Raw genomic sequence first — 25,569 nt, forward strand, 5'->3', positions numbered from 1 at the left:
ACTGATCTGTCAGCAGAATACTCCAGCGGTCTGCACTTTTCACTGTGCCGATCACCTCTGACCAAATAGAGAGCATCCCTCAATACTTCCAAGGAAGCAACCAATGATTAACTATTATGAACGAGGAGGACACAGGATCTAAACAATAAAAAAGTTTAATTTCTTTCCCTTCTTTACACAAAACCAAACTCAATAAAAAACCCAGATATTGTAAAACCGAAATATTCCCCACATGATGTGCAGCCAGACAAGAGAGGAAACTAAATCAGAGATGAGGACGTACTCCTAGCGGGACAGCAGGGGGCAGCGTTATCGACTCTGTTCAACTGTAAAGAAAGAAGAAAAGTCAATTAAAATGTGTGAAAATGTTCTTTATGTAAATATTCTCAAGGCAATGCTTCTGTCCAAGGTACAATTTTTATATATATAGGTTATAATTGCATTTGTATATTATGCTAATAAAATAATAAAAAGTCCAAATGTCAGTACATTCTGTAGGGGAAATTATCAAAGCTTCACCACATGTCCTCTTGTCTTGAATACTCCCTGCATGGAGTTTGTATGATCCCCCTGTGATTGCATGATGGGTTTCCACGCACCCCCCAAAGACATGCTGGTACCGTTTCCCCGAAAATAAGACCTAGCATGATTGTCGGTGATTACTGTAATATAAGCCCTACCCCCCAAATAAGTTAAAGTCCTTGTAGGTCTTATTTTCAGGGTAGAGCTTATTTTCGGGGAAACAGGGTAGGGCTTATTTGGGGGGTAGGCCTATATTGCAGCCAATGAATCACGCCAGGTCTTATTTTCGGGGAAACAGGGTAGGTTAATTGGCTCCTGTCTAAACTTGCCCTAATATGCGGGTTAGGGATCTTCTATTGTAAGCACCTTGGGGGCAGGGACTGATGCGAATGTATAATATGTAAAGTATCAGTGCTAAATAAACATCTCATGAACCATAAATCACCTCATTTTCAGTATACAAGAGATAGATTGATTTCACTTACTGTAAGTTGATATGTCTATCTCATCAGGTAATTCGCCCACGTTGACTTCAAATCTGTCTTGGACATCATTCAGGATTTTGGCATCTTCCTCGTCAGATACAAATGTTATGGCCAAACCTTTGGTGCCAAATCTGCCAGCACGAGCCACCTGCACAGAACGCAATTCAGTCAATCCAATGAAACAGACTTTATAAGTCACTTTAAAAAGTATAGTTCTAATGTTGCAGTGCAAATTTGCAAAAACCCCTCTATAGGTTATGCCGGTCACACAGCATATCTACAAATTTTTAACCTTTGTAGGTGTTTGGAGCTGGCTTTGGGCGAGCTGTAAGCTATTCTAAACCATTTGAGATGGAAATCTGGCTGCACTGACAGACATGCCACATTTCCCTACATTAACTTACAATGCAGATCCCAACTTTTAAGACCCGTACACATGGGCTGAATGCCGACCAGTTCAATAAAATCAGTCCGACATTCGGCCCGTGTGTATGCCAGCCGGTCTGACAGAAGCTGGCTGTATGGCCGGCTTCTGTTGGATGAGCTTGCTAGAAACAGCAGCCGACCCACTCCCGATCAGCACACTCAGTCAATGGCTGAGAGCACTGACTGGAGTGTTTTAGCGCCTGGGGGGGGTCACGCTTGTCACAACACAACAGCTCAGCGAGGGAGATCGTTGTACCAACATCAGATCATTAGTACAGCGGCTCCAACTGACAGGTTTTTTTTTCGTTCAACCACAAAAAAATAAAAAAAAAAACTGTACCAGGCTTTAGAGATTTAATCCTTTTGTTGGGACAGTGTTCAATTCTAGTGAATCTGATAAGGAGATCTGCCAGCACATTGATGGTTATTATGGAAAATTGGATAAGGAGATCTGCCAGAACAGTGAGGGTTATTATGGTAAACATCAATTCCCTCAACCCCCTATGCACAGCAGCAATACACACAAGCCCACATTCACACTTTTCCAAGTGGTGTATGTGCATTACCAATAATTTTGAAAAGAACCCCACAGACATATGCAAACTGAGCAAACGCACCTGTACTTCTGACTACAGCAACATATTTCATAAAGAGCCCATGTATTGCCATGAGGTACACTGGGCGAGAACCAGGCATATTTTTTGACCTGCATGAAGGGCCCACTAAATAAGGGGAGTCTCCACAAAACCAATGTGAAATAGCATTCCCTACTGGATGTTTTATATCAGCGACTATCCAAGTAGGATAGCAAGGAGAACGACAAAACCGAAACACTTCAAAAAGTCATTTAATGACCTCTCCAACTGGTCCCGATAGAAATACTTCAATCTTTTTCACACCGTACAAGTACAATAGATGTATTGTAGGGCTGCAACTAACGATTTTCATAAATCGATTAGTTGGCAGATTATTGTTTCGATTAATCAGATAACCTTAAAAAAAAAAGTGTGGTGTATAATTTAGTTATGTAAAGTTTAAAAAAAAGGCAATTTATTCTTAATTATCTCTATGCAGTGGTAAATATAAATAACCAACTATCTGGTTAGGGCGCAAAATCTCCAATCCACTCTGAGAACAGACAGAAGAGATATACTGTATATACTATTAGGAGGTGGAATCTGGTAAATATCAGATTCAGAGATCAAATTTTTTATTTAAAGAAAAAAAATAAAATGAAAGACTGTTTTGCGGATTTTCAGACAGAACTGTAATATATTATGTATGACAGACTCCCTTGTCGTAGGTAGGTGGCTTCATAAAAGCTCCCTGCGCCTCCTGTCATTTATGCAGGCCATACAAAAACAGTGTTTTCATTAAAAGAAAAAAAAAATCATTTTAAAGAATGTTCGATTTTCTAAAAGTTCGTGGAGTCAAATCGATATTAGTTTTTGACCAGAGTGACGGGCAAATTCAAAGAAGCAGAATAGAAAACTTCTTGGTCAAAGAAATTTTCAGACAGTATAGTATAAGAGCACCCCTATAGCAAGGTAAAAAAAAAAAAAAAAAATTCTGCCTTTAGAACCACTCACTTCCTGCCCAGGACTACAGGTCCCATGAGGCATTGCTGCTCACATTCACAAGTTCTCAGGCACTTACTGACATGTATGGACGGTATACTGAGCTGTATGAGTGCTGCACTGTATTTCCTGATATGTAAACAAATAATGCATTCTGTAAGCAGGCCAACTATTCGGCTGACCGATTAATCGATTATGAAAATCGTTGACAACTATTTTCATAATAGATTAGTTGTCGATCAATTAGTTGTTGTTTCGGCCCTAATGTATTTTTGCTCCCCAAATTTTCAAAGACAAGCCTCACAAATGACTCACCCGATGCAGGTAGGTGTCGGAGTCCTCTGGCATGTCATAGTTGAATACTATATTAACTCTTTCTATATCCATTCCTCGGCCAAAAAGATTAGTGGCAACAAGAATTCTTCTCTGGAAATCCTTAAATTGCTGATATCTTGAAAGTCTGGAAGAAGGGAATACAAATGGTCATATTAAAAACCACAAAATAGCAAATATTTTTTACTGTCGCCAATCAATCTGCTGATAGCACATAGCCCTAGGGGGCACTCTGCACATGCTCAGTTTGGTGTGTATTGCTGGAGTTTTTTTTGGGAGGGAGCATGTGATCAGCACAGGGCCAATCAGCACTGTCCAGACAAAGTCAGGGGTCAAGCAGCCTCAAAAGGACAGTCAGAAGAGAATGTAAACTCCAAACCTTAACCTCCCTGGGGTTATGATTATTTCATATTTTTGATGCTGAAAGCGGTATATTGTTGTTTTGCATGGAAATTTGACATTTTATATTGTAGGCCGGTAATTCTTAGGAATAACAAACTTAAATCTGTCCAAACAAGAGTCTAGTAGATATCCCGGGTATGATAAAGTTTGAAACACGAAATCATAAATTATAATATAATAACCAAAAATGATACCAAATATTATAATACAAATTATTCAATAATGTAATCAAATCAAAAACACTGAAATTTGCTCAGTTGCAGAATTGTCACTGTCGTTACTTTTCAGTGTTTGACGATGAATGTCCCCACAAATCGCTATCGCTCAATTCTGCGAGTGATTCTAATTTATTATCGCTGTTTTCTAGTTGGTCTAAAACCCCTTTTGATGCAAAGGGACGGTTTTGGTTGCTATGGACAATCTCCAGTTTCCAGGCAGAAAGAAAAGTTTATAATATAAAACTGCATGCAGGGCATTGGACAAAAGACTGGGGACAAAAGGAATGTGAAATAATTTCATACAGTAATGTAATCTGTAAGATTACAGTGTACTGTATGTATTGTGTGTATTTCACTTTTTGAATTTGGTGCCGTTCTCCGTTCCCGTGCGTTGCAACGCTAGCAGGGAACAGAGCCCGGCACTGTCATGAATCGAGCGGAGAACGAGCAGCTCACACTGTGGGGAGGACATCGCAGGATCCAGGGGACAAGGTAAGTAAGCTCTTCCTGGATCCTGCGATGCAATCCTGAGTCTGGCTCGGGGTTAGCTCTTTTGGTTCTGAAATTCCACCCCGAGCCAGACTCGGGAATACCGCCAGGAAGGTTAACCAGTGCTCGGCCGGACACTGATAGAAGTCACAAGACTGCTACATACTGCTGACGAGAAAAGGTATTTAGCAGTTTATAATTTACTAAAATAATTGCATTTCCATCCATGTACTGTGAGAGACCAGATATAGTGAATGCAGGCTCCTGGGTTTAGTAACACTTTAACCTGCCAAAATGTCACATTCACTGCTTTAGAAATATCACCTGAGCATTACCGTGAATTTCATAAAAAGGTCAGCGTCTTCCACAGATATTACCTGTACTCTGACCTTTCCAGCCCCATAGATGTAAACAGATTAGGAGAAGCAACTGCATAAAGGCAGACAGACCAGCAGTCATTGAGCTGAAAGTCAAACTTATCACCCAACCCTGACTATATGATACGATTACTTCTGGAAGCCATTCTTCTTCCAATCCGCAATAACAGGCCCGTATGTCATCATTTTAAAGCAGCCCACACCGTACTTGGCAGCTGTCGCTGTACATGCAAACCTCCCAGAAATCAAAAAAACAAGCCTCACCTCTCCTCTTGTTGCATTCCTCTGTGGATTGCGATAGCTGGGAAATTTTGTTCCACCAAGAGCTGTGCTAGTGCTATACACCTCTGCACGGACTTTACAAAGATGACCACCTGCAGGAGAAAAATGGATGTCAGGTATGATATACACCATCATATACACAAAGACATGGAATACATTTATTGTACAACTTTTCTAGGAGAAATATAGGTGCTGACATTGCTTATTTCCTTCTAAAAATACTTGATCATGCAAACTCAGACTTCAAAATTTTCTGGTTAGTAAAACAAGTATGCAGATCAGGAAAGTTAGAGACCGAGGTCCTTGTCTGTACAGGGGTCAGCGATTCAAACTACTCAAGGTAATGGCTCTGTCCCCATGACAGATAGGAAAGTAGTATTTACAATAAATGAAAAGGATAAAAATAAGGGAAGGGTTTCCGCGCTCACGGACCTAGAGGCTTGCAGCCTCCCCTTGCACTTACCCCCGAAGGGGTGAGTTAAATAATGAAAGGAATTGATTAGAGGTGGATGGCGCTACCTTATCAGGGTACCTTGATTTATAATTTAATGAACCTCAAAAGGAACCAGAAACTATATAATAATAAATACACACCTTTATCCCTCATTAGGTAGTGGATCTAAATGTCCACCGTTACCTGAGTGAACTGTAATAGCAGAAATAGCAGAATAGGACTATTCAAATTCACCTTTTTGCTTATAAGCACATTTGGACACATTTGGGGATTAATATAAGTTTGTACTGTGGTGTTTTATTTAACTTTATTTTGTCTGGTTGTCACTATTGATTTTTTTATCAATTGTCACTATTGATTTTTTTATCAATTGTCACCTATTTAATTTGTGTTGATTAATCACATGGTGTACACCTGCATGTAGGTATGAGACTGACCTGCTATTACAGTTCACTCAGGTAACGGTGGACATTTAGATCCACTACCTAATGAGGGATAAAGGTGTGTATTTATTATTATATAGTTTCTGGTTCCTTTTGAGGTTCATTAAATTATAAATCAAGGTACCCTGATAAGGTAGCGCCATCCACCCCTAATCAATTCCTTTCAATAAATGAAAAGGGCAGCACTAACAGGCCCTCTAGGATTTCCATATAGTACAAAAATGGCAGCATCCTCCGATTGCCCTATCCATCCCAGGAAGGCATTCTTACTGATCCATGCTGCATGAGCCCAGCTTGGGTAAGCTCTGGTGTTTTATCTCACCCTGAGAAGGTCATCATTGCCCTCACCCTCATGTGACAGTGAGCAGACCTTGCATTTGGCTGCTCAAACCATGGCACGGTCACATGGAGTTCACCTGCTCCTCCATATCCAGAAACCCTGCTCAACTCAGAGAAGTATGGATGGGCAAGTGTACATTTCTGGGAGGGAGGGCTGTATAGAGACACCGTCATATCGCCCTGAATATACGAAATAACAGCATCTCTTTAGGTCAGTGGTCATCAACCCTGTCCTCAGGGACCACTAACAGGCCAGGTTTTATGTATTACCTTGGGGAGTTGCAGACTAGAATACTGCAATCACTGAGCAGCAAATGATATCACCTGTGATGTATTTCAGTTATCTTGCAAACCTGGCCTGTTAGTGGGCCCTGAGGACAGGAGTTGATGACAACTGCTTTAGAGGACCCCTCTTACTAACCTGATTGAACTCCAGCACATCCAACAGGTCAAAAAGTTTCCGGTTCTTCTCACTGTCCTTTAGTTTGACATAATACTGCTGCAAACCATGAAGCGTCAGCTTGGTCTCATCATCCACGAACACTTCCATGGGCTGAGGAAGAAACACAAGGCGTTATAGGTTGCCATGCAAAACATAAGTAGCAGATGATGCTGCAGGTAGATCACAATGCTGGGTACTCACATCCTGCATGAACTTCCTGCAGACTGGGCGGATCTCCTTGCTGAGGGTGGCACTGAACATCATGCACTGTTTCTCATGAGGGGTAAGACGGAAAATCTCCTGCACATCTCTGCGCATGTCTGCCGGAAAAGCAAAACAGTCATGTATGAATTGAATGTTCCATTTAGTGCACTGAAACTATTTACATCAACACTAATGTCAATCACACATGAAGTAATATGATCACTTCATTAGTAAAAAAGTTAATCTCTTAAAGTGATAGTAAGGCTATATTTTTATTTTATTAAAATCAACAGGTTATACTTACCTGCTGTGTGAAATGGTTTTTCACCAAGCAGCCCCAAACCTCCACTTCTGGAGTCCCCTCCTCTGCACTCAGGCTCACCCCCCCCCCCCCCCCCCAGAGCCCCATAAGAGCACTTGTGCGTGCACGATCCTGAGCCGGGCTGTTTGCGCCTATTCAGACACACCCGCTCGGCCCTGCCCCCCCACACCCCCCTGCTCAGGTTTTCACTGATAGCAGGAGCCAATGGCTACGACTGCTCTTGCTCTCGTGCACAGCGCTGGGCTCAGTTAAGTATTATACTACAGGAGTGATACTATTCATTTTTTTCACCTTAATGCAGAGAATGCATTAAAGTTAAAAGCCTTCAGCCTTTACAACTACTTTAACTTCCTCTGTAATACACGAGAGGTTCGAAAGACAAAGAGTTGACAATCTCCTACTCATTACAGATTCCAATCATCCCAGTGTAACAGGAACTCAAACACTGTGCTCAACAATGGTGCTGAAGCCACCTTGACGAGGCGTCACCTCCCACTGCTTGTAAAAGCAGTCCAGCGGCTAGTAACATAGCTAGTAAGGTTGAATAAAGACAATAGTCCATCCAGTTCAACCTGTGAGAGTGTGTTCATGTACATAATCATTTCCCATATCCTTGTATTCGCCACGTCCAAAAGTCTTTTTAAAATGATCAATACTTCCTGCTGACACCACCGATTGTGGGAGAGAGTTCCACATTCTTATCGCCCTGACGGTGAAAAAAACCCCTGCACAGCTTAAGGTTAAACAGCTTCTCCTCCAAACGCATTGTGTGGCCCCCTGTCCTCTTGCACTCTGAGACGGAATAGTTTCCTACCTACGCTGGGTCATTGAGGTATTTATATATTGCTATCCTACCTCCACTCTCTATCTGCTCTGTCTCTTAATGCTCTGTCCCCCTGCAATTTAAAAGAATGCTGATTATACCTAATTTCAGAGCACCGCTCACGTGACCGGCCGGCTCTCTCCTCTGCCCGTCTGACGTCAGTCAAGAGGAGGGGAGAAGGATAGAGATGGTCACGTGAGCGCCGCTCGGCGCTATGAAATGGAGGTATAATCAGCATTTTTTTTTTACACGTAAAGTGACTACTCATCAGGGCTCAGCAGCCATGATGAACCGTGGTCAGTTTACAGAGGGGAGGGTAGAAACTGGTAGGATCAGCCAGGTATTTTAGGCGATATAAGGGGCCAAATTACACAGCACAAGCACTGTGCAATTTTTTTTTTCCTTTTAGTTAACAAACTCTATAAGCCACAATGCCAGACAACATGCATTTTCACAATACAGCCTGTGTATTTCGCCCCACCTTTATACACTACTTACCTAGCTGCTCCAACATCTTATCACACTCATCCAGGACAAAGTGTTTGACATGCTTCAAGTTCAGTGTCTTCTGTCTGACCAGCGCCAGGGTACGGCCAGGAGTGCCCACCACGATGTGAGGACAGCTTTTCTGGATGGTCTCCTCATCTCTCTTAATTGAAAGGCCACCAAAGAAAACAGCAACCTTTTTTGGAGAGAAGATTAGTTCAGTTAAACTCAATAAACAGTTCACAGTACATGAGCACAAGATGTGTGAAGGTCACCCCTACACATCAAAATAACAGTTCTTACCTTTATATTAGGCATGTACTTTGAGAATCTCTCATATTCTTTGCTGATCTGGAAAGCGAGTTCACGCGTGTGGCACATTACAAGAACTGATACTTGTCCATCTACTGCCTCAATCTGTTGAAGTGTGGCCAGGACAAAGACCGCAGTCTTCCCCATACCGGATTTGGCCTGACACAAGATGTCCATCCCTAGGATGGCTTGAGGTATACATTCATGTTGCACTGAGGGGGAAAAAAAAAAATCAGTATGATTCAGTGTCCACATAAAGACACACAAGAGATATCAGGAAAATCAAAAGAAAAAAAAAATCTGCAGTGGAAATTGTGTCATTTTTCTTCAATGTATTATGACATTAAGTGGTCTTCTCTACTCCAAAAAAAAAAAAAAAAAAAAAAAAAAAAGAAGCAGGACTAACTACCCCCTTCCTTAAAACAAATATGGGGTGTAGAGCTCTATCAAACCTATATGGGAAGGAACAGACCAGTGTCTGCACACATTTTGTTTCTTCTCAGGACAGTCTGCTACACCAAGAGCTCTGGAGCGCTATGAAAACTTTGAATCCATGCTCAGTGGTTTGTGGGTACGTCAGGCTCCTGAAGACACCACTACAATTCTCTGTCCATACCTCTGTATGGACAGACTATTACTGAAGTGTCAATGGACTATGATGGCGCTGATCAGCAGTGGCAGACGGGACCTATGAATGAATGAATGACACAGCTGTCAGGGTGGAGACTCACACAGCTGCGTTGATAAATGTGACATTGGCTGCGAGGAGAAGAAACAGCTGCAGCTGTTACAGGGGAAGGGGGCTGGTGATTACCAACATATATTACAGCCCAAATATAGGTGTAAATATAGAACATTATGGCAAAAGGTGAATAATCATTTATTTTGCTTTCCCTGGCTCCTTCCTTTTCCCTTTAAATCAGAACTCGAGGGAAAAAATGTTTTTCCCATGTGGTGGGACTGTGCTCATTTTGTCCAGGGGCACACAAAAAGGCTATATCTACCTGAACCTTAGATTCTCTAAAATTAAAAGGCACCCTCCACGTCGTTCAGAGGACCGGGTGTGCAGTGGGGGGGTGCAAAAGTAGCAGGGATCAGTCTTGCGCTCGGCGGATCGGCAAATTACTCAAGTATATCTCCGCTCTCCTCACCCCTCAACAAAAAACAAGCAGTTAACCCATACAGTGTAGGCACATCTCCACTGCTTGGGAAACAAAACAACTTTTGGCTGAAGTCACTCTGCCGGTCCAGACTCCAGAAAGATCGCAACCACATGGTCAGGATCCACTTAGATGGCTGGATCTGCACCTGACTTGGTCTCTAGGCGATCTGGTGAGAGCCTGAGCCATCCCTCAACAGCCCAGCACTTCGTTGAGTGCTGTAGGGGAGAGCAGTGATCCAGAGACTGACAGCCAGAGCTCTCTGCTCAAAGCAGAGGGGAGAAAGCTGAGCGATGAGCAGTGTTTGATCGCCCAGTTCTCATAGCAGAGCTGGTAGGGTATCAATGCTGCATCCACCTAGGCGAGTATAATTTATTTAATTTTTTTAATCTCAAACTTAAAGCGGAGGTTCACACAAAAATTGAACCTCAGCTTTTCGGAACCCTCCCCACCTCCGGTGTCACATTTGGCACCTTTCAGGGTGGAGGGAGGTGCAGATACTCCCATGCCTCTCCCTGTCCTGCCACGCTGTCTGCTGGGACACACACGGGTCCCAGAGACAGCACGGACCATTCAGATTGCGCTGCGCGACTCGCGCATGCGCAGTAGGGAACCGGGAAGTGAAAACGCAAGGCTTCGATTACCATACCGAAGATGGCGGCGGCAGCATCCGAGGGACATTTTGGCCTCGGGTGCCAACATCGCTGGACCCTGTGACAGGTAGGTGTCCATATTTTAAAAGTCAGGAGCTGCAGTATTTGTAGCTGCTGACTTAATTTTTTTTTTCCGCGGGACTCCCTCTAACTTTTTTTTATAAATAAAAGCTGTTTTTTATAAAAAACTCTATGCAATGCATTTATCTCATCTGGCAGGGTACTGTACATCGCTTCCTGAAAACATCACAGCACTCTGGTCTCAGTACCCCTACAACAACCCTCAGTCTTGATGCCAGCAGTAAGCTGGCTTCTAGGAGTTATGCAAATATCAAAATTGCCCCTGATGGGTGATGTCAGCCAGGCAGGCTACATTTGTATTGCAGACCACCCACAATGTGATGCTGAGCCTCCATGATTTGAAAGAACTGAAACCATAGGCATGGTAGAGACAGTAAAGAGCTTGATGATGCAGGATGTCCTCCAGCCAGGAAATTAGGTGGATCAGGCTTGCTGCAGCTTCTAATACACACTGAGAAGCCAACAGTGAACAGCGATATTAGAGCAAGCCGTTTTAGTACAAGAGGGGAGCCTTCCTTGCTGGCCTGCCCCTTCCAGCTCTTCTTAACCCTCTGGTGGTTTGCGAGTCCTTCCACTATACTCTAGAGTCTACAGTGTATAAAAGAGCTCAAAGAGAAGGGGGGGGGGGGTTGTTGGTACAGAGCAAGCAGAATGAAATGCCCCTATTTTCTTAAATGATGGGATTTTTGAGGAACAGGGCACCATGAAAAGCAGTAATGTGTAACAGCAGTCTGTCACTAGATTTTTCCAGGGTTTGCAGCCCGCAAGTACACTTTAGGACAGTGTTTCTCAGCTCCAGTCCGCAAAGGGGCCCCAACAGGTCATGTTTTCAGGATTTCCCTCAGATCAAACGGCTGTGGTAATTACCAAGGGAGTGAAACGGATCAAATCACCTGTGCAACATAGAAACCCTGAAAACATGACCTGTTGGGGCACCTTGAGGACTGGAGTTGAGAAACACTGCTTTAGGAAACATGCTGAGAAATATGGGAAGTTACCACTGCTGATCTTTCAACTGAAAAGGATAGTTGCTGATTTCAATAACAAACTTCAATTCCTGCACACGGTTCTGCATTGGTGATAACAAGAATATGGAAGGTGTACAGTCATCAGCACCACAACAGAGCAACCTGCAGCTTCAGGAGAGACGGTAACCGGCATTCTTCCCCCAAGACCAGTTTCCTTGGATTCAGCAGCTGCACCTACCTTCAGAGGGATGTTCAAAACCACAGTCCACAATGGCTCGGAGCAGTTCGGGTTTTAACAAGAAGTCTCTGAAACCAGAACTGTGGATAGACACGTAGGATCCTTTCACCTCTTTTCTGACGGTGGGTGCCGGTGTCTCACTTTGCTGTGGCTCATCCTCTTCTTCATAATCCAACAATTCATTTTCAACATCCTGCTCAGTCATGATGTCTGGGGGACAATAGAATGAGAATACAAAACTTAGCACAGTATAAAACCTGACAAGGACATGCAACACCGTGAAAAACAAACAGTCCCCATGCTGCAAGTTTACCATCAATGACACTCAAATATCATGGACCAAGATAAAGGCAGTGTCATTTCTACACCTTTCTTGAATGTTTAGGCCCCTTTCACACTGGGGCGGTGGGTGCGTCGGTGGTAAAGTGCCGATATTTTTAGCGGCGATTTACCGTCAATTTCATGTCGCTATTCGCCCGCTAGCGGGACGCTAGCGGCCAAGAAAGCGTTAAAACCACCCGCAAAGCTCTGCTGCAGCAGCGCTTTGCCGACGGTATAGCCACGCTGCCCATTGATTTCAATGGGCAGGAGCAGTGGAGGAGTGGTATACACACCTCTCCAAAGATGCTGCTAACACGACTTTTTTTTAGCATCCTGCCAGCGCACCGCTCCAGTGTGAAAGCACTCGGGCTTTCACAATGGAGACACAGGAGTGGCTTTCAGAACGCTTTGCAGGCTCTATTTTAACGCTGTAGTGCCTGCAAAGCCTTCCAGTGTGAAAGGGGTCTAACTGGGAATCCTGATGTTACATAGCAGGTGAGGTTGAAAAAAGACACAAGTCCATCAAGTCCAACTTGTGTGTGATTATGTGTCAGTATTACATTATATATCCCTGTATGTTGCGTTCATTTAGGTGCTTATCTAATAGTTTCTTGAAACCAATTGATGCCCCCCGCTGAGACCACCGCCTGTGGAAGGGAATTCAACATCCTTGCCGCTCTTACAGTAAAGAACCCTCTCTGTAGTTTATGGTTAAACGGACTTCACAGTGAAGGTATATGTTTGTTAAAAAAAAAAAAAAAAAAAAACAACAACCCTTACAATCACTTTAATTGAACCAGCTGCAATTAGAAGCCGATTGGCTGCCATGCACAGCTGCACCAGATTGTGCACAAAGTTTTAGTAATGCCTGGTACACACAATGAGAATGGCAGACGAATGATCGTCCTTTTTTTGCATGCTAGTCTCCATATAGAAAATGAAGAGATTACTAAAGTTATGAAAATTCTCATGACAGAATAAAAATTCGGAAGTGATTTGTATTGTAGTTCCGGACGACAACTGTAGCGATTAAACGTAAATCATACGATCTGGTATTATACGAGAAAAATGTGTAGCAACAATCAGAAATATTCGAAAGGGGTATTTTTCAAACAATTTTCTGCTCATGTGTACGGGCCTTTAATCAACCCCAGAGTTTGAATGCCTAGGGCAAATGTTCTACCCTTCAACAATTAGTCCTCTGCGATATTTCAATCACACAACAGTCAACACGCAAAGCCAGACGCCGCTAGCCTCAGGTTCAATGTTACCAAATCCCAGCTGACTGATCAGGTGATGATCTGCCATGTGTCTGTCCAGTATGTCAGGTTCAATGACCGGCTACAAATCCTTTGGTATATACACAACAGCTCACATACTGTACATGCATTTCTGCTGTGCCATCAATTTACAGAGTTCTGCTTTAAAATCAACCACTTCATCAGACCCCATGTTGGCTCACAGCTTGGAACTAATGCTGGCCACACACAAAACAATTGTTCAAACCCATTTTCGAAAAACGAACATTCAGCTGTGAAATCAAACCATAGTGTCATCATGTAATGACCGATAAATCGTTCAGTGGACATAAAAGAATCCATTTTTTCACCTATACGTAGTGCAAACAGTTTGGACAGGAAACACATTAACGTTTCAATTTATCGTTCGGCAGACAATTTCCAAACTTTTGGCTCAAAAAAACTCCACACCACACACCTAAGACAGTGGGCAGGGGTTCCTCTCCCTCGGAGGTTTGCAAACGCAGTGCGCTTGCTTGTACCGGATCACATGGTACAAAACAACAACTATGCCATCCGGTTTGGCGCAGCTCCCCAAAAAAATTTAGTGCGATTTGAGCCCATTAAAAATGAATGGTCTGAAATTGCACCACACTGGATGGCATGTGAATTGCACAGGAATGTGGTGTGGTTCCTGTGTGATTCACATGCAGTGTGGATGGTCACAGTGCAAACTAAGACACCTTCTCAATCAGGGATCGGTGTGAAGAGCCGACATGTACACAGCCTCTCCCCATCCATTACATCAAAGTCACCGACCAGCACCTGTCCCCCCAGAGGTGTCACATAGAGACCCCTGAGGACTGTGGCTATTCAATCTCACAACACCTCCCCCCATCATTATAATTAACACAAGGCTTGTACCCCCTGGGACTAAATGTACGCAGAAATCATGGTGGGCAGAAAAACAAACCGCCTGTTGATTTCCAACATACACAGGTACATTCTCTAAGACCCCCATACACACTATACACAGACACACCATTAGATTTTCTGCAGATTTTTGTCTTTAGATTTACCAAAACCATGTAGTGCAAGGGCCTGCCTATTACATACAAATTTTAACTTTTAAGGTTTGACCTCATATTATATGGTTTTGGTAAATCTGAAGACAAAAATCTGCAGAAAATCTAATAATGTGTATGGGGGTCCAATTCTCCGGGCATCCAAAGTACAACACTGACACAGAATTCTGACCTTCTATTGGATGAACAGCAAACAGTCGGGAAAATCAAAGCCACACAACTGATCCTTCCCCGGGGTGTCTGCAGAACTCAAATGGAACTTTATAATTACATGTGGTGGACAGGTGGGATTTTTAATGCTTTGTCTCTTCTGCATTAAAGGGGTTGTAAAGTCAGAAGGTTTTTTTTGTCTTCAAGCATTCTAAGCATTCAGATAAAAAAAACTTCTGTATGTAGCAGCCCCCCTAACACTTACCTGAGGTCCCTCTCTATCCAGGGATTATCATGAGTGTCTCAGCCGTCCAAGATTCTCCTCCCTGATTGGCTGAGACACAGCAGGGGCGCCATTGGCTCCTGCTGGTGTCCATCAATATCAGCTAACCAATCAGGGGAGAGAGAGGGTGGGGCCAGGGCTCCATGTCTGATTGGACACAAGGAGCTGTGACTCGGCTCGAATGCCCCCATAGCAAGCTGCTTGCCGTGGGGGCACTGAACAGAAGGGAGGGGCCAGGAGCACAGAAGAGGGACCCGAGAAGAGGAGGATCTGGGCTGCTCTGTGCAAATCCACTGCAACAGAGCAGGGAAGTATAACATGTTTGTTATTTACAGGGGAAAAAAAAAAAAAAACACTTTACAATCACTTTAAAGCTACATACCTGCCTGTCCGCCCCGCATACGCAGCTCACTGTACTAATTCAGCAACGTCAAATCTGACTGTACCGTCGGCGCATGCGTGACGCCATCTCTGCCCCCGGCCAATGACAGTGGCCGCTGATAATGATCCCTACAGGGGTAGATAAACAGAGCACCGAGTATCCAATTAGAAGCAAAATGGAGGTGAATATGTAGTTTTATGGAAAGTAGCAAAAACTGATCAGGCCAATACGTTTCGGGGCAACAAAGACTCCCCCTTCTTCAGGGCTGCTGCTGTATGGTAATGGTGAGTGGGGCGATATCCCAAATTGGTCTGTCAGACACCAAAATCTGGATAGTTGCTGAATCATTTGGTGGTGCCTGCCGCCAAACCAACCGGCAACTATCCAGATTTTGGTGATCCCCCGAAATGCGTTTGCTTGATCAGTTTTTGCTACTTTCAATAAGACTACATACTCACCTCCATTTTGCTTCTAATTGGATACTGTGTGCTCAGTTTATCTACCCCTACAGGTATATGCAGAAACAGCCTTGTGGCCATACCCAGAGGTAGCAGCCCAACCCCCCCCAAAAAGGGCTCACCGCTACTCTTCTGCTGAGATGGGCCAGAATTATCGGGAGCGAACTCTCCCAACCCGCCCCCATCACCCACTTCACAGACCCTCAAGTGAGCGAGTCCAGAGCGATCGCCAAACCTTTAGAAATGTTGATCAAGAACCAGAAGCCGGCCGCCCCCAAAATGTCAGCAACCAGGACGGGGGGCTCGAGGACACCGCATTGCTGGAGCTGAGCATTGCTGAAAGCAAAACGTATTTTCCCCATTTTGGATAGAGTAAGGGAGGGTTGTAACCCCTATCAGTACTTTTTTGTCCCACTGGGAGACGAGGGGGGTGGGGGGTGGGGTGAGTTTCTCTTCACTTCCTGTCCCATAGTCAAAACAGACAAAATCGCTCCAAAGTGAGGGTAGTCACCAGAACTATCTACTATCTCCTCCATTCCTGTTCCAGTGACCAGTGTTTTTCAACAGAACGAGCTCTCCTGCAAACGTATCAGTTACAGAGATGAGATAAACCATTTACCAGTGGGAGGGGGTGCTTACAATGATCACTTTTTTTTTTTTTAAAACCCTTAATCCCAAAAGAAAAGAAAAACAGTTTGCTGTAACTGATTATAAAGTGTAAGGCTCGGGTCACACTGGGGTGACTTGTCGGGCAACTAAGTGATAAGTCGCGCTCCATTCAGTGCAACTCAAGTCCATTCAGAGCAACTCAAGTCCATTCAGAGCAACTCAAGTCGCTCCGACTTAGAAAAAGATTCCTGCACTACTTTGGGGCAACTTCTGAACTGCTTGCATTGACTTATTAACCACTTTAAGGACCAGCCTCGTTTTGGATTTTAGGTGTTTACATGTTTAAAACAGGTTTTTCTGCTAGAAAATTACTTAGAACCCCCAAACATTATATATGGTTTTTCTTCTAACACCCTAGAGAATACAATGGCGGTCATTGCAATACTTTTTTTTGCACCGTATTTGCGCAGCGGTCTTATAAGCGCACTTTTTTTTGGAAAAAATTCACTTTTTTGAATAAAAAAATAAAACAGTAAAGTTATCCCAATTTTTTTTTATATTGTGAAATATAATGTTACGCCAAGTAAATTGATACCCAACATGTCATGCTTGAAAATTGCGCCCGCTCGTGGAATAGCGTCAAACTTTTACCCTCAAAAATCTCCATAGGCGACGTTTAAAAAATTCTACAGGTTGCATATTTTGCGCTACAGAGGAGGTCTAGGGCTAGAATTATTGCTCTCGCTCTACCGGTCGCGGCGATACCTCACATGTGTGGTTTGACCACCGTTTTCATATGCGGGCGCTACTCGCGTATGCGTTCGCTTCTGCGCGCGAGCTCGTCGGGACAGGGGGGTTTTAAAATTTTTTTTTTTTTTAATTTATTTTACAAATATTTTATTTACTTTTACACTGTTTAAAAAAAAATAAAAAATTGTGTCACTTTTATTCCTATTACAAGGAATGTAAACATCCCTTGTAATAGAAAAAAGCATGACAGGACCTCTTAAATATGAGATCTGGGGTCAAAAAGACCTCAGATCTCATATTTACACTAAAATGCAATAAAAAAAAAAGTCATTTAGAAAAATGACATTTGAAAAAATATGCCTTTAAGAGGCGTGGACGGAAGTGACGTTTTGATGTCGCTTCCGCCCAGCAGTGTCATGGAGACGAGTGAGCGCCATCTTGGCCTCACTCGTCTCCAGACACACAACGGCACAGGACGCGATCGCCTCCGCCGCTACCGACGGCTCCGGTAAGCGGCGGAGGGCACCGGATCACGGCGGGAGGGGCCCCCTCTCCCGCCACCGATAAAAGTGATCTCGCGGCGAATCCGCCGCAGGGACCACTTTTATCTGAAAGCCGGCCGCCGCACGAAAACGGGGATACCGGGGTTATGGCAGCTAGCTGCTGCCATAACAATGATATACCCCTTCAAACTTAGGACGTACATAGTCGTGCGGCGGTCGGGAAGTGGTTAAAGAAGTCGTTTGCAAACTGCGCTGAAGTCGCGCTGTGCGGTGCAGCTTTAACCACTTGACCATCCGCCGTCACGATCCCACAAACCGTCGTAGCTGTACGTCGGCCCCTTTAAGCGGGATAGCAGGTGCGTGCTGCATTGCGGGGGTGCCGATGCTCGTGGCTGCCAGCATGAGAGGCAGAACAGGGACGTGTGTGTGTAAACATACAAATCTCTGTTCTGTGAGGAAAGACAGATCGTGAGTTCCTAATAGCTAGGAACAACGATCTGTCATCTCCTCTAGTCAGTCCCCCCCCCCCCCCTACAGTTAGAACACACACCTAGGGAACACAGTAAACCCCTTGCTCGCCCCCTAGTGTTAACCCCTTCCCTGCCAGTGACATTTACACAGTGATCAGTGCATTTGTATAGAAGTGATCGCAAAAATGTGTCCTCCATAATGTCGCAGTCACGATTGCTTTTTTGAAAAAAAAAAAAATGGGGATATTTATTACAGCAAAAAGTACAAAATTGTGTTTTTTTTTTCAAAATTGACGCTTTTTTTGTTTATAGCGCAAAAAAATAAAAACCACAAAGGCGATCAAACACCACCAAAAGAAAACTATTTGTGGCGCCTGACCGTGCAATTGTCAGTTAAAGAGACGCAGTGCTGAATCGCAGAAAAAAAAAAATGGCCCGGTCATTGAGCAGCCAAATCCTCCGGGGCTGAAGTGGGGCGACCTTTGAAGCCCCCCCCCCCCAGTATGAACACGAGCCTTAGTGTAGAACAGTGATGGGGCAGGAAAGTGTGCGATTTACAGGTATCCCTGCATGAGTGTGACCTTAGACCAGTGATGGTGAACCTTGGCACCCCAGGTGTTTTGGAACTACATTTCCCATGATGCTCATGAACTCTGCAGTGTAGTTGAGCATCATGGGAAATGGTGAACCTTGGCACTAGGGCTGAAACAACTAATCGATTATGAAATTAATTGATTACTATTTTCTTAATCGATTAATCAGCCAGTAACATAATGGGGTTAAAAAGACCTAAAATTAGTCCTTTATAATACAAAAAGAGCAAAATAATCATTACTGTAATTACTTTCACAGTTCTACAGTAAAAAAAATGAACCCCTTACAGTAGTAATGATCTGCTTTTTTTGTACTATAAAGGGCTCATTTTATTTTTTTTTTTAACCCCATTATGTTACTAAACATCTTAGACCTGGTTCACATCTGTGTGTGTTATTTACAGCTTTTTGCAGAAACGGACTACAGTTCATTTACACGGTTTCCTATGGGACAAGTTCACATCGATGCTTTTTCAGCCGCTGCGTACTTGGAAAGGGTCAGTGACTTTTAACGCAAAAAGGTGCTTTTCTGGTTCAATATACTTCAATGGAGAAGCTGCAGAAAAGCATGTAATGCGTTTTTGCAGCAATTTCTGATTTTTAATCTGCCCAGCAACAAATTGGCCAAATAAATTTGCAAAAACGCAAATCGCAGCAAAATCACGTGCGCAAAAACCAAAACGCACAGCAAAAAGCAAACTGCATAGGTGTGTACCGAGCCTTATGCTGGCCACAAAGATCAATATAGTCAGTATCTCCCCCCCTCTAATGGTATATACAGTATATCTCCCCCCCTCTAATGGTATATACAGTATATCTCCCCCCTCTAATGGTATATACAGTATATCTCCCCCCCTCTAATGGTATATACAGTATATCTCCCCCCCTCTAATGGTATATACAGTATATCTCCCCCCCTCTAATGGTATATACAGTATATCTCCCCCCCTCTAATGGTATATACAGTATATCTCCCCCCCTCTAATGGTATATACAGTATATCTCCCCCCCTCTAATGGTATATACAGTATATCTCCCCCCCTCTAATGGTATATACAGTATATCTCCCCCCCTCTAATGGTATATACAGTATATCTCCCCCCCTCTAATGGTATATACAGTATATCTCCCCCCCTCTAATGGTATATACAGTATATCTCCCCCCCTCTAATGGTATATACAGTATATCTCTCCCCCTCTAATGGTATATACAGTATATCTCTCCCCCTCTAATGGTATATACAGTATATCTCTCCCCCTCTAATGGTATACACAGTATATCTCTCCCCCTCTAATGGTATATACAGTATATCTCTCCCCCTCTAATGGTATATACAGTATATCTCCCCCCCTCTAATGGTATATACAGTATATCTCTCCCCCTCTAATGGTATATACAGTATATCTCCCCCTCTAATGGTATACACAGTATATCTCTCCCCCTCTAATGGTATACACAGTATATCTCTCCCCCTCTAATGGTATACACAGTATATCTCTCCCCCTCTAATGGTATACACAGTATATCTCTCCCCCTCTAATGGTATACACAGTATATCTCTCCCCCTCTAATGGTATATACAGTATATCTCTCCCCCTCTAATGGTATACACAGTATATCTCTCCCCCTCTAATGGTATACACAGTATATCTCTCCCCCTCTAATGGTATACACAGTATATCTCTCCCCCTCTAATGGTATACACAGTATATCTCTCCCCCTCTAATGGTATATACAGTATATCTCGCCCCCTCTAATGGTATATACAGTATATCTCTCCCCCTCTAATGGTATATACAGTATATCTCTCCCCCTCTAATGGTATATACAGTATATCTCTCCCCCTCTAATGGTATATACAGTATATCTCTCCCCCTCTAATGGTATATACAGTATCTCTCCCCCCCTCTAATGGTATATACAGTATCTCTCCCCCCCTCTAATGGTATATACAGTATATCTCTCCCCCTCTAATGGTATATACAGTATATCTCTCCCCCTCTAATGGTATATACAGTATATCTCTCCCCCTCTAATGGTATATACAGTATATCTCTCCCCCCCTCTAATGGTATATACAGTATATCTCTCCCCCTCTAATGGTATATACAGTATATCTCTCCCCCTCTAATGGTATATACAGTATATCTCTCCCCCTCTAATGGTATATACAGTATATCTCTCCCCCTCTAATGGTATATACAGTATATCTCTCCCCCTCTAATGGTATATACAGTATATCTCTCCCCCTCTAATGGTATATACAGTATATCTCTCCCCCTCTAATGGTATATACAGTATATCTCTCCCCCTCTAATGGTATACACAGTATATCTCTCCCCCTCTAATGGTATACACAGTATATCTCTCCCCCTCTAATGGTATACACAGTATATCTCTCCCCCTCTAATGGTATACACAGTATATCTCTCCCCCTCTAATGGTATACACAGTATATCTCTCCCCCTCTAATGGTATACACAGTATATCTCTCCCCCTCTAATGGTATACACAGTATATCTCTCCCCCTCTAATGGTATATACAGTATATCTCTCCCCCTCTAATGGTATATACAGTATATCTCCCCCCCTCTAATGGTATATACAGTATCTCTCCCCCCCTCTAATGGTATATACAGTATCTCTCCCCCCCTCTAATGGTATATACAGTATCTCTCCCCCCCTCTAATGGTATATACAGTATCTCTCCCCCCCTCTAATGGTATATACAGTATCTCTCCCCCCCTCTAATGGTATATACAGTATCTCTCCCCCCCTCTAATGGTATATACAGTATCTCTCCCCTCTAATGGTATATACAGTATCTCTCCCCTCTAATGGTATATACAGTATCTCTCCCCTCTAATGGTATATACAGTATCTCTCCCCTCTAATGGTATATACAGTATCTCTCCCCTCTAATGGTATATACAGTATATCTCCCCTCTAATGGTATATACAGTATATCTCCCCTCTAATGGTATATACAGTATATCTCTCCTCTAATGGTATATACAGTATATATCTTCTGCCTGTTATTCTCAGAGTGGATTGGAGATTTTGCTCCCTAACCAGATAGTTGGTTATTTATATTTACCTCTGCATAGAGATATTTAAGAATAAATTGCCTTTTTTTTAAAATTTTACATATTAACTAAATTATACACCAAACTTTTTTCTAAGGTTATTAACTGCTCAAAACAATAATCGGCCAACTAATCGATTATGAAAAGAATCGTTAGTTGCAGCCCTACTTGGCACCACAGATGGTTTGGAACTACATTTCCCATGATGCTCAACTACACTGCAGAGTTCATGAGCATCATGGGAAATGTAGTTCCAAACCATCTGGGGTGCCAAGGTTCGCCATCACTGGTCTAAGGTCCCACTCATGCGGAGATGCCTGTAAATCGCACACTTTCCTGCCCCATGCTGCTCTTTAGCAAACACATGGAGGTCCCATCCATTCTAATGACACCCCCACACTAGGGTTGCACCAACACTGATATCGTTACCAACACCGAGCATTAATGCTCCAAGACCTTTGCAGTGCGATTTGTGACCATACCCAACGAAAGGGTTCAAATCTCACAGCAAAGAGTCACATGCGATTCAACCACGAACGCGGAGAGATTTCTATCAGAATCGCATGGTTCCCCGCACCTCTCCTGTGTGATCCCGGACTTGTTATAGAGATTTCAGCCCGAGGTCACACAGGAGAGGTGCGGGGAACCATAGAATTCTGAAAGGAAGAAGTTACAGCAACTGGTTTGTTTATTTTGGGATAAAGATTTTACAATTTAAAAAAAAAAAAAACAAAACAAACCAACAAAAAGCTGATCATTGTGAGTACTCCTGACAGTTGTAACTGGTTTGTCTCAATGATATGAGGCCAAATCTAAACACCGGAGTCGCTTTGTATCCAATCAGAGAAGCCCTTGGCGCTACATAGATGATAGATAGGAGATTGTACAATGTATGGTGGTCAGCCCACACACTCTGATTGTACAATCTCCTTCAGATCTGCCCCCTGGTATGTAGTACGAGGGTCGGCCTGATAGGAGACACATGGAAGGGCTGCATGGATGTAGATTGCAACATTATAGTAAAGGAGATTGTACAGATCGTGCCCATCTCCAGGTGTATGGTGATCATACAATCAGATCGTACGATTCCCATGTACAATGCAGTGTATGATGACATTGTCCCTCTATAATGGGAGGTTGTAGGCCGGTACAGCGGCTCATTGCTGTGTACGGTCCCCATTCCTCCTCCTCCGTGGGAATGCCGCCATTCAGGCCTCCATTACCAGTCCTCATACATTCCCGCCCCTCCCATACACAGCACGCCGGGAGTACAGAACAGCCTCTTCCCGGCACACAGCGAGCCCCGCCATCCCGCCCGCTTCTCCCTCCCCCCGCCGCCCCAGCTTACCTCTGCTCTCCACCGGTTACACCTCCACGTGTACAGCGACCTTATTCCACCACTCAGGCCCCCGACTAGACCAGGCCACAATACGCTCCTCCCCCCTCTGCCGCTGATTGGCCTAGCCCCCTGTGACGTAAAAAACGCCCCCGTTCGCCCATAGGGCACGCAAGAGAAAACAGGGTGTGGCCGTCGGGGGAACAAGGAAGACGCGGGGGCTTTGTTAGAGAGCTCGGCACCTGATTGGTCACGGACGGAGGCGGGATTACCCGGGCAACCAATGTAAACAAAGAGCGGTGGGTAAAAGGCATTGAACAAGTGGGGAAATCAATGGCCAATGATATGTCTGCGGAAGGGGAGGGAAGGGCGTTGCTTTCCAGGGAAAGGGTTCACTTTGAAAGATCAGATTTGGCGCCAACAAAATGGCGTCGGGCGTGCTGACGTAGCGCGAGAGCGCGATGGCCTTTTGTGGGTGCCGCCATTTTGTATGTGGGCAGCGGGTTTTGCTTCAAAGTAGCTCAATAAAGTTTCTTTATGTACATATAGCAAGGCCTGGCGGGAGGTTCATGGGATTTATCAGAAGGGCTGCTGTGCTTAAAAAGAGACAGTCATGATTGCATTTAGGCAAACCCCTGAATATTATCTGTTATAGTGTGCAGGACCACCCGCCTACCGGGCACTTTCACCCCCTTCCTGCCCAGGAAAATTTTCAGCTTTCAGCGCTGTCACACTTTCAATGAAAATTGCGCGGTCATGCAACACTGTACCCATATGACATTTTTATTGTTTTGTTCACATAAATAGAGCTTTCGTTTGGTGGTATTTATTCACCACTGTTTTTTTTTTTTTCTTTTTTGCTAAACAAAAAAAGAACGGAAAAAAAAAACATTTTCTTAGTTTCTGTTAAAACTTTCTGCAAATAAGTAATTTTTCTCCTTCACTGATGGGCGCTGATAGGCTGCACTGATGAGAGCTCATGAGGAGGCACTGATATGCAGCACTTATGGGCGGCAATGATAGGCTGCACTGATGGGCGCTCATGAGGAGGCACTGTACTAATGATTCGATTATCGTACAATCGCTTTGAAATCGGTAGTTTTCATCTGATTTTCTCATCATGTGTACTGTACTACTCCTTGAGTTAGGGGATCAGCTTTCATCTGAAAGGGCTGCCCTGTTAATTGCCTGATTAGTGTGCATGTGGTCAGGCAGTTTGCAGGGCAGACTTCAGATGAAAGCTGACACATTCCAAGTATGTCAACCCAGTACTTTTTGTTTTCCCATTTTGGATGTAGCAGGGACAGGTTACTCCCCCCTTTCTAGCTTTTTTTTCTGCTTTCTGCTATCAGCGTTCCAATTTTGGTGATTTCCTAGCACTTCCTGCCCAGGGAATGCAAATGGAAGCGAAAAGAAATCTCTACAAATTGAGGGGAATTTCCCCCTTAGAGAGTTGTCTCCAAAACAGTGGTCCTCATTGAAAGATTTCCCCTCACCTCTTGTTCTGAAGACAGCTGTAAAATTCCAGATTTCCCATCTCTTCCTGTCTCGTTGATAACGGTCACATTTACTAACTGAAATGGAGTATCTCCCCAGAAGGTACAGGGTGGTCAACAGACAGCAATGCAAAATTCAAAAGAGAAGCCAACAGATCACAAAACTGACCCTCAAAGATCCTTCTTTGTCTTTTGGCTAAGATCAAGTGTAGTATCTGTTCTTATCAGTGTCCAGTAGGGGTGCTCTTCCATCATTCTGGCCTTTCAGCTGGGATGGCTGGTTGTATAGTATCCCTACCGGTAGGTTGGGGGCCCTGAGGGATGTTCCCTATGGAAAATAAACCAAATTGGGTTGGGAGCATTTCCCTAGTGTGGATGGTTCCAAGGGCCTCCTAATTTGACCGTACTACCTTGTCTGGTCAGGGGCTGGGAAGGCAGAAGGCCTGCAGTGGCAAGCACCAAGTACTGCACCGAGCGGTACCCGCATTACCTGTTTCTGCCTGCAGGAAACACTAGTCCAATGCTGCATATGTATTCAAAACCAGCAATCCCCTTCACTTCCCTTGGGCCAACACCAATCCTATTCTGTATCTTGAGATGACCCCTCTGCTAGACAACCAAAAGGAATTTAATACATATATACCCGCGCTCTACAAATTGAGGGGAATTTCCCCCTTAGAGAGTTATCTCCGAAACAGTGGTCCTCATTGAAAGATTTCCCCTCACCTCTTCTTCTGAAGACAGCTCTTCCTGTCTTGTTGATAATGGTCAC

General features: G+C 43.8%; 1 protein-coding gene and 1 non-coding gene across 2 annotated transcripts; one reads left to right on the plus strand and one right to left on the minus strand.

The window, feature by feature from the left end:
- Positions 1 to 139: 139 nt before the first annotated feature.
- LOC141133228 (ATP-dependent RNA helicase DDX39A) lies at positions 140 to 23,472 on the minus strand. The gene is made up of 10 exons (XM_073622480.1): positions 23,314 to 23,472; positions 12,037 to 12,246; positions 8,928 to 9,148; positions 8,637 to 8,820; positions 6,991 to 7,109; positions 6,769 to 6,900; positions 5,094 to 5,203; positions 3,326 to 3,470; positions 1,008 to 1,155; positions 140 to 326 (listed from the first exon to the last, which is right to left on the minus strand). The coding sequence occupies exons 2-10, from the start codon at positions 12,239 to 12,241 to the stop codon at positions 310 to 312; spliced, it is 1,281 nt and encodes a 426-aa protein (XP_073478581.1). The 5' UTR covers positions 12,242 to 12,246; positions 23,314 to 23,472; the 3' UTR covers positions 140 to 309.
- Positions 23,473 to 24,974: 1,502 nt separating this feature from the next.
- LOC141135968 (U2 spliceosomal RNA) lies at positions 24,975 to 25,161 on the plus strand. Its single transcript, XR_012243656.1, has one exon. It is a non-coding gene; the product is annotated as a U2 spliceosomal RNA (small nuclear RNA).
- The last annotated feature ends 408 nt before the right edge of the window (positions 25,162 to 25,569 follow it).

The sequence above is a fragment of the Aquarana catesbeiana genome, linkage group LG03 (assembly GCF_042186555.1).
Source record: "Aquarana catesbeiana isolate 2022-GZ linkage group LG03, ASM4218655v1, whole genome shotgun sequence".
Taxonomy (NCBI): Eukaryota; Metazoa; Chordata; class Amphibia; order Anura; family Ranidae; genus Aquarana; species Aquarana catesbeiana.